This window comes from Lactuca sativa, chromosome 4 (assembly GCF_002870075.4).
Source record: "Lactuca sativa cultivar Salinas chromosome 4, Lsat_Salinas_v11, whole genome shotgun sequence".
Taxonomy (NCBI): domain Eukaryota; kingdom Viridiplantae; phylum Streptophyta; class Magnoliopsida; order Asterales; family Asteraceae; genus Lactuca; species Lactuca sativa.
The window spans coordinates 404,775,220-404,784,527 of NC_056626.2; the positions used below are offsets into that span (position 1 = coordinate 404,775,220).

General features: G+C 31.4%; 1 protein-coding gene across 1 annotated transcript; it reads left to right on the forward strand.

The window, feature by feature from the left end:
• Positions 1-3,411: 3,411 nt before the first annotated feature.
• On the forward strand, positions 3,412-9,308 carry LOC111883043 (uncharacterized). Its single transcript, XM_042901545.2, has 9 exons — positions 3,412-3,572; positions 4,398-4,733; positions 5,192-5,225; positions 5,387-5,587; positions 6,094-6,183; positions 6,861-6,926; positions 7,005-7,096; positions 7,440-7,487; positions 8,879-9,308. Exons 2-9 carry the CDS (start codon positions 4,399-4,401, stop codon positions 8,994-8,996), a joined length of 984 nt encoding a protein of 327 aa, XP_042757479.1. The 5' UTR covers positions 3,412-3,572; position 4,398; the 3' UTR covers positions 8,997-9,308.

Sequence of the window (9,308 nt, forward strand, 5' to 3'; positions counted from 1 at the left end):
GTAAACATATTAGGGAGTTTATAGCCACAAAACACACACACACACATGAGTTTACGGCCGTAAACTCATGTTGGTGTGATTTTGAGGGTTTAATGGCTTAAATGGACATGGGAATTGTTGGAATGGAATTCTAAAATGCCTTGGATTAATTTGTTTGGATTTATACCATTTAAAAGGGAGTTTACGGCCTTAAACTTGGAGTTTACGGCCGTAAACTCTCCTAGGGTAAAGAAAAATTGATTTGAGGCACAAGGAGCAATCACATGTGATTCTAATTAATTTTCCAAGGTTTGGTATCAATTTTGAGCACCATATAACATCATTTTAGGAGTTTACGGCCCAGAAGTATGTTCTATCGCCGTAAACTCTCCTATGCTCATGAATAAATAAATTTTTGACACCTAAAACAATCACATGTGATTCTAGAAATTTTTCCAAGCCTATGGGGTGAATTAGGGGCATCATTTGACATAGATTTAGGATTTTACGGCCAAAGGGTATGTGCCTAGGCCGTAAACTCTTATATGAGGCATTTTGATATGTTACAAACCCCTAAACTATTTTTAGATGGATCTAGGATTTATTACAAAGCTATTGGTTGAATTACAAGGCATTTTGACATGTTTTAAGGTGTTAAATCCCCATGTTTGAGGAGTTTACGGCCCAAGAACAAGCCTTGGCCGTAAACTCTCTTTTGTCCTTCAAAATTCATGTTTTAAATGTTTTAAGTCCCAATTTGCAAGCCTTAAGGTCGTATCTAAGTCCCAACAATGATTTGGAAGGGTTAATTGGCTTAAAAACCCCATTTTTAGGTGTTTACGGCCCAAGCTTGATCCTTGGCCGTAAACACATGTTCTAGGTCCTAAAACTCAATTTAAACATCAAATTGAAGGCTAAAGAGGTTAGATAACAAGTTAGGGATGTTACCTCTTTGTTTTGGAGCCTTAAATCTTTGTTTTTGGACCTTTGATTATAGATGAGGAGAGAGGTTGGAAGTGTTTATGGAAGAAATGGCCAAAAGCTTCAAATGAAAGCTTTGAATCATTTATATAGTGCTCGGGAATTGGACACGACGGAATTCTACTCGATACCAGCGTTAGACAGGGCTTTTGGTCGCACCCGACTAAGTTGTCGTAACCCAATATGGTCGATTCTAGAATTATTCCGATGACTATTATGGGATGTTAGACTGATTTCAAATGACATTAAGACACTCATTAAGTCATTTTAGGTTAATACAAGTTAATGACTTAATTAATTGACGAAATCGGAAACGAATTTGGAAACGACGTTTGGTTGGTCGAATTGGATTACAATTTGAGTTACAAGAAGTGATATGAAATTTCAGGTTGTTACATGGAACCGTATGCACGTCTAGATTTCCTATTAAGGGTTGGTCCGTAAGTGTGGAAACCTAGGCGACCTCCCACAACCCAACTAGTTTGGGGGCCCCAAATTAATGTCGGATCGTTTATATGGATTTCATCACATTCACAAAGGTATTGAGGTGTGAAAAATTGATGCATCGGTGGCGACAATTTCTCAGACAATTAAGTGAAGCGGTCAAGTTTAAGTGATGCCCTCAACTGGACTACGACTCTATCTCTCACTCTCCAAGTTTATGATTTCTGATTGTATGTTTTGTCAACTAATTTGCTAATATGTTTCTGGCCTGAGTCTGAATCTGATGGTAAGTGAAATATATTAATCACTTAATTTTTATTCTTTCAACTCTTTAAATTTGTAGGTGTTTCAAAGGGTTGTTTTTGAGAAAGAATGAAAGATGTAAAAAATGCAAAGCAATGTGGGAGAGATACCGAAGCATGATATATGGTGGATTTTTTTTTAAGGGCCTTATATTTACTTTTGCTCTGTACCTCAAATCGGTTTGGATCTAACATGTTCCTATTAATACCCGTTCCTATTAATACCCTAAGATAAGTCTAACATGATTACAACATTTTTCCCAAACCCTTAATGAAAACAAAAAATGATGCTCAAAGGGAATAAAACACTAAGAAATCAATCTAAAACTTTTATAATGCTCTCAAAATCGTTGCACATTACCCCTTGAGTGCCTCTAATTTATAGAAAGAATGCTAAGCTGAACATTGTTTCTATATAAATTGAAATGGGTTCCTAAGTGCAAAACATCGACTTAAATGGACCTACACAATAGTAAAAATCATACCGATTCTCCTCATAAGAGGACATAAGATAGGTCTGCAAATTTACCATCAAAGCTTGAAAAATAGGTCCTTAAGGTTATCGTGTTAGACCTTAAAGTCAAATTAAAGTCATCATTCTTTAATAAATATGTTATGTACACTTTTGGAAAATAGGCCCTTTTAGGTTATAATGCATGCCTTCCAAAAACCAAAAATATTTCAATTTATTTAATGGTTGCACCATTTTCACACAAAAATTACGTTCAACATATAAAAATCAACTAATACATGATATCCATGTGAAACATTCTTTCACAAATCGAAGAATTATTTAGAACTTTCAGGATAATGTTTAGGACCGCTAAATCATTAGTAGCATTAAGAGAGTATTTGAAAATATGTTTTCTAATTGTATTATCATGATATCCAAAATTAAGTTATTAACTACAATAAGATTAACGATTATGAGATAATATAATATTTGCTCCAGTTAGTTGTGCAACTACATACCTTATTCTTAGCCTTATTATTACAATTAAAATATTATATTGCAAATATTTAAAATTGAATATTCATGTTTGCAATACATTTAACCACATGGTAATATTTTATTCTAAAAATTATTAAATTGACATCTCCTACCATACACATTGAAGATGGGGGTTTATAACCTCTAAACCCATTTAAATATCACATCAATATCTTAACATTCTACATGTTTGATGCAATATTTGAATGTCTGAATGATTATAAGAAAATAGAGTTTATTAACTATTTAAAGGTCGTACAAATATTGTATCAAACATATTCAATGCTAACCGATTAAAAAAAACGACATCTAAATGGTTCCAACTCCATTTCCTCTTAAGATTATAATAGATTAAAATCATTCTGATACTAAATAATTTAGTTTTATGAAACAAACTCATACATCAAATATGATGTATAGCTAACATAGTTATCTTTTAAGTAACATTTAAGCAAATTGCATTTAATGAATATATGAACAATTATCTAAGTCTTAAATGTATCTTAATTATTGGTCTGATAAATTTATTAATAAAAATATATTTTAAATATATGATTTTGAAAATATATTTATTAAATAAAACTATATATATGGTATACTATTTTATAGAAAAAAGAAAAAGAAAAAAAGATGGTAAGTGGGGTCCAAACTCCAAACCAAAACCAATCGTGTCGAAGTGTATGGCCTGAATCCTTGCATCCAAATGGACTGTGGCCACTAGTCTACTCACTGAGACGTTGACTACAGCATCCCCGAGATTTTCTCTTTTCCTTAAGAAATAAATCAATAATCATGAGACGCCATTCAGATTCCGCATAGCATTTCCCACATCAACATCTTAGATCTTCTCCGTCGTAAGAACCGGAAAAAAAAAGGTAAGTTTTCTATTGACAATTTCACAGCTACTTCTGCAATGACAAATCATCTCATATGTATCTCTGGATTAGTTCGTCGTAGAAACTGCCGTTCATCTGTTTGTTTTGATTTCTATGTGAGTTTTCTCTGGTTTTTAGTGTATGATTTAAGCGAAGTTGTGTATATATCTTGATTCATATTTCATAGCTCGTGCCTCGTAGAAACTACCGTTCGTTTGGCTGTTTTGATTTCTATGTGAGTTTTCAATCGCATATCTGTCTTAATTCACAGCTCGTAGAAATTGCCGTTCCTCTGTTTGTTTGATTTTAATTCGAGTATTCTACTGGCATTTTAGTGTATGACTTCAACTGTATTTCGTATATATGTTGATTCATATTTCATATCCTGCAGAATCTGACGTTTGTCTGTTTGTTTTGATTTCTATTTGAGTTCGGCACTGGTTTGAATGTGTGATTTCAGCTATGCTTGTTTTAGGTTTATACAAAACTCGGAAAATCAATTAATGCAACTACTTTCGCTCTATTTGTGTGTTCTTTTCATTTGACTCGGAATATATGGTCAACTGCTAGATTTCTGTTTCTCAATTTGTCGATCTCAGAATTGAATTTTTTAGTATCATGATCCCGTTCTGAAATCTGGTTAAATTAGGAATCGCTTGAAAGTGATAATTGTAACTCAAGTAAAATCTTACCTGAAACTCGGCATCTGATTATTTTGACCTTAAAATAACCAGAAATGAGAATCATAATCAGTTTTACCCAAACAGTCAAAGCTGATTGTTGCTAGGAGTTAAGCATTATATGAACTTTATGTGTTTTTTACAGGATGGATCTTCCTTCACAAATTGATACTACTAGCCTGGATTACTGGATGAACTGGAGATTCTTGTTATGTTCAATATGTGTCTTTGGTTCCATAATTTTAGCATTCTTTCTGATTTGGAAGTATGACAACTCACGTGACTCAGAAACTTACAAAGAGGGAAACCAACAAAAAAAGGCTTCTTCATTGTATGAATGTGAAGCATGGATGCCATGTGTGAAGGAGATACACCCTGCTTGGTTACTGGCTTTCAGAATCATTTCATTTTGCTTGCTTTTAACCGCTTGCACTGCTGATGTTGTTCAACAAGGGACTGACTTATTTTACTATTATACTCAGTAAGTCATTATCTTCTTTTTTCAATCGATACCTATATATATTTGCAAAATGAGAGAAATGAAAACATACTATCATTTATTTGTGTATTATAGCATCTTACTTTCATTTCTTTCTATTACAACATTATACTTTCGATTTTTCTTTCTTATTAATACATTTTACTTTTGAAAACCCACCCAATTATAGCATGTACTTTGAATTTATTTTTTCTTATCATAACATTATGCTTTAAAAAATCTATCCAGTTATAGGCTTATAGCGGTGAAAATTTGCTTTGTATTTGGATGACACTGCTATAATATTAATTGTGTAGAATTTTTAAACTACAAACTCTATAATAAAAAAAATGAGAGTGTGATGCTATAATAAACAGATCAATGAAAGTACATTGCTATTTATTGCATTTAGGTTTTCTTGTGGTGGAAGTTTCTAAAATTTTCTTTTATCTTCTGGATAGGTGGACTTTTACACTGGTTATCTTCTATTTTGCGGTATATCTTTTCCTCCTCTTAAGTTGTTGCTTTTTATAGTTATATCACATAAACCGATTCACATTAGAAAACTTACATTTTATTTTTTAAACTTCAAACGACATGAAGCTCATGAATTTTAACCTATCTGTTCTTACAAATGTCCTCAAGTTGTTTTGCAGTTTGGATCAGTGTTTTCAGTCTACGGATTGTTTCGCTACAACAAGATGTTTACTGCTTATAGCTTATATGGTAACGAACAGCAAGCAATATATGCCCCTCTCAATCCTCAAGATTTGGAAAGTGCATCAAATCAGCAGGAAGGAAGTTGTTTCTTGCTGAGTGCTGAGTTTTGGTGTTATGTATTTCAAATTGTTTTCCAGGTACATCAACTGTTTATAAGTTTTGATTTTTTTTTTCTAAAAAGAACACGATACATTTTTCGTATGTTTTCCTAAATATGTAGATTAAAGTGAACATGTGGGTGTTCTGGAATCCAATCGTTATCGCATCGAGATTTTTATGACATTTTTTGTGTGGATTAAATGCAAGAAATAACAACGTACTTCTATCATTTGTTTTTACAGCACCTTGCTTTCACTTATTCCCATTACAACATTGCACTTTGAAAAATCTGCACTATTGTAGAAATGTCATCAAAGCAATTTTTGCTGCTCTAATTGGGTAGATTTTTTCAAACTATAAATGTCCTAAATGGAAAAGATTGGTAGTTTTTTCAAACTTCAAATTACAACGCCTTAATTAGAAAAATACTGCAAGTAGAGTGCTTTAATAGAAAGAAATAAAACTAGGATCTTATGATGCACAAATAGACAAAAGTATGTTGTTATTTCTTGCTTTTTCATATTTACTTGTTTATGTTACACAGATGACTGCAGGGGCAGTGATGCTAACAGATTTTGTTTATTGGATTGTGATCGTCCCATTTCTTACCCTTGTAGATTATCCAATGAATTTTGTAAGTACTTACGCTTGTTAATTTTTATTTTTGAGTTATTTATTATTTTGTAATACTTTTGTCTTTGCTTTCTATTTTATGTTTATAAAAGTGTAAAGTGGATAGAAGAACAGTCTATATCACCATTTTTCAGAAATAACCAAACTCTGCTGTAAACTTGATTTTAATATTGTTCACGAAATTGGTTTATAAATAAAACTATGTGTTGACAATTTGACTTTAGCATCAACCCAATAGACCACAATTTTTATCCTTTCCTTTTCCTTCTTATTTTTTAAAAAGTTTCCCTTCCCAACACATATTGATTTCACTTTAAAAAAGCAACACCATGTCATCTACATTACAAGATAAAAAATACATAAAATATTGGTGTTACCAAACATTTTTGTGTTTGGTGTTTTTACTAATTTCTCATAATAGGTGACATACCTTGAAGAAGAAAATCTTCGCTTTTCAATGTCTCAGGAAAATTGGAAAAAAATATTCTAAAAAATTTTCCAAATGAAAAATTACGAAGTTGTCCATTATTATCAGGGCTAAATGCAAGATCTAGCAACATACTTTCACTTATTTGTTAATTATAGCATTCTACTTTCATTTCTTTTATATTACAATATTGTACTTTCAGTTTTTCTATTATTAAGGCATTTTGTATGTTTTTTTATCTGGTCTGACAGTTGACAGTTCTTGCACACTCACTTAACCTTGTTTTCCTCCTTGGAGACACAGCCTTGAATAGCTTGGTAATTTTCTTTACTTTTTTCTTATGTTTATTTATTTTTTCTTTTTTTTATTAAATCTTATGAAATCTCTCCTTTCAGCGGTTCCCTTGGCACAGAATTTCATACTTTATCTTCCTTACTGCCTTTTACGTAATCTTTGAATGGGTTGTCCATGCCTTCGTCAATACCTGGTATGCCATTCTTTCTCAAACTTAGATTAAATTACAAATTTGGTCCCTGTGCTTTACCAAAAATGGCAAGTTTCGTCCGATTTTTGAAAAGTTCCCGAAGTCATCTTTAAGTTTGCATTTCGTTACAGAGTAGTCCCTCTGATAATGATATGCAACTCTTAAATTGGACCAGACGTATGATTTTTAGTAAAACATAGGGACCGAATTCAAAACAAAATACAAACTTAGTGACAACTTTGGGAAGGTTTCGAAAAAATGGACCAAACTTGTGATTTTGAGTAAAGTATAGGGACCAAATTTGTAATTAACTCTTATAATTATATCAATTTTCTCTTATTTCCAGGTGGCCGTATCCGTTTCTTGACTTGTCTATGGACCTTGCTCCGTTATGGTATGTATTCTTAAACACCATTGTCCCTTCGCTTAGCTGTTTTTTTTTTCTTTAGATCCAAAAATAAGATTACAATTCCGGTCCTTATGTCATGGTTTCATAAAATACTTTTGACATCTGCATCCTTTAAGTTAAGAAATAACAACCAAGTTGATAACTTCGTAAAATTTACCAATATACCCTTGTCTCTTTCATTTTCTTCATCTTCCTCCTAATCCTCATAGGAAACAATAAATTTCAACCATATTCCCATTGCTAGGTGTAAGTAATGTTAATTAAATTTATTATAAAAACTTGTAAAAAATAAACTAAAAGGTGGAACAGAGACCAAAATTGTTATAAATTATGAAAATTAGGGCATGTTTACAGGAGAAAACATTTTAGCACCAAAGTTGCAAAACACAGCTATCATTGGAGCAAAAATGCAAATTACTCAAAAGAACAACTAAGTACATTAAGACATGGACCAAAATTGCAGTTTACTCAAATAAATAAGATCTTTTAAAATCTTTAGACGTGTTTCATTTAATACCCATCTTAAATTCCATTATTCATTGCCCATTTCTCTTAAATAATTTGTGGGTCCCATCAAGGTTTTCTTTTTCTTTCTTTAAATAAATAATTATAAATAAGATATACAATGACATCATCTTTCTCGTCACTTTTAGATAAGAATACAGTAAATGAAAATGGTATATGGCCTAAATGAATAGAAACTTTTGTTTTTTATTCCATACATAATAATTTACCTGTTTGCAAGAATCTCCTTCGTAAATATCTGATGAAAACTCTAATACATTCTTTATCTTCATATTTATAAGACTTTATTGCTCATTATCATGATTACAAGTAAACTAGTGGGTGGTATTGATTTGGGTCCACAAGATTATTCTATTGTGCCTTCATGAAAAACAATTTCAACGTTTAATGAATAGTCAAACGATTTTTTTAAACCTTGTATCAACTCAGACATGACTTCCATAAATTTACTCTCAATGTTGATATCTTTTCGAAGGACTAAACCCAAGAAATAGAAACATACTTTCATTTACATGTATATTATAACATTATACTTCTATTTCTTTCTATAACAACATTGTACTTTAGTTGTTTTGTTCTTATTAAAGCATTTTACTCTAAAAAAAATCTATCAAATTATAGCATTGTATTTTCAATTTTTTTATTAGGGTATTATACCGTGAATATCAACCCAATTACAACAATAAAAATTGGTTTGTATATGTACTACATTGCTACAATCAAGTAGATTTTTCAAAATACAAACGATGTAAAAAAAAAAAAAAGTAGGATTGATATAATAAACAAATCAATTAAACTACATTACTATTTCAGCATCTAACCCTTTTATTTATTCAAAACGTGACACGTAGGTACTTAATTGTTGCATTATTGCATCTTCCATGCTACGCTATCTTTGCACTAGTTGTGGAATTAAAGTATCGCATATTGGGTAGATGGTTTCCTGAATCATATCGACGCTTGAGATAACAACTTTCCCTTGAGATTGCACTTGTGAAACTGTAACCACAAACCCTAGCGATTGATATTGTGAGAAAATGCTCAAACTGAACAACACAAAGCAACCTTGAAAAAAAATTCATTCGGACTGCTTATCATATCAGATCAAAAGGTGATTTAGCATATATAAATATATATGCTGATATTATTTAAGTGATTTTGAACTTGTTAATTCTTTGAGAGTTTTGAGGTATTAAGATTTATTTATTGAGTTGGATTTACCTGTCAATGTATTTTTATGTTCTACTTTTTTTTAATAAAGAAATATTATAGAGGGTCTCA

Excerpts from the sequence above, each read along its gene's own strand:
- LOC111883043 (XM_042901545.2), top strand. The coding sequence starts at position 4,399 with ATGGATCTTCCTTCACAAATTGATACTACTAGCCTGGATTACTGGATG. Across the intron at positions 4,734-5,191 it reads TTATTTTACTATTATACTCA|GTGGACTTTTACACTGGTTA; the intron begins GTAAGTCATTAT and ends TCTTCTGGATAG. Across the intron at positions 7,097-7,439 it reads CATGCCTTCGTCAATACCTG|GTGGCCGTATCCGTTTCTTG; the intron begins GTATGCCATTCT and ends TCTTATTTCCAG.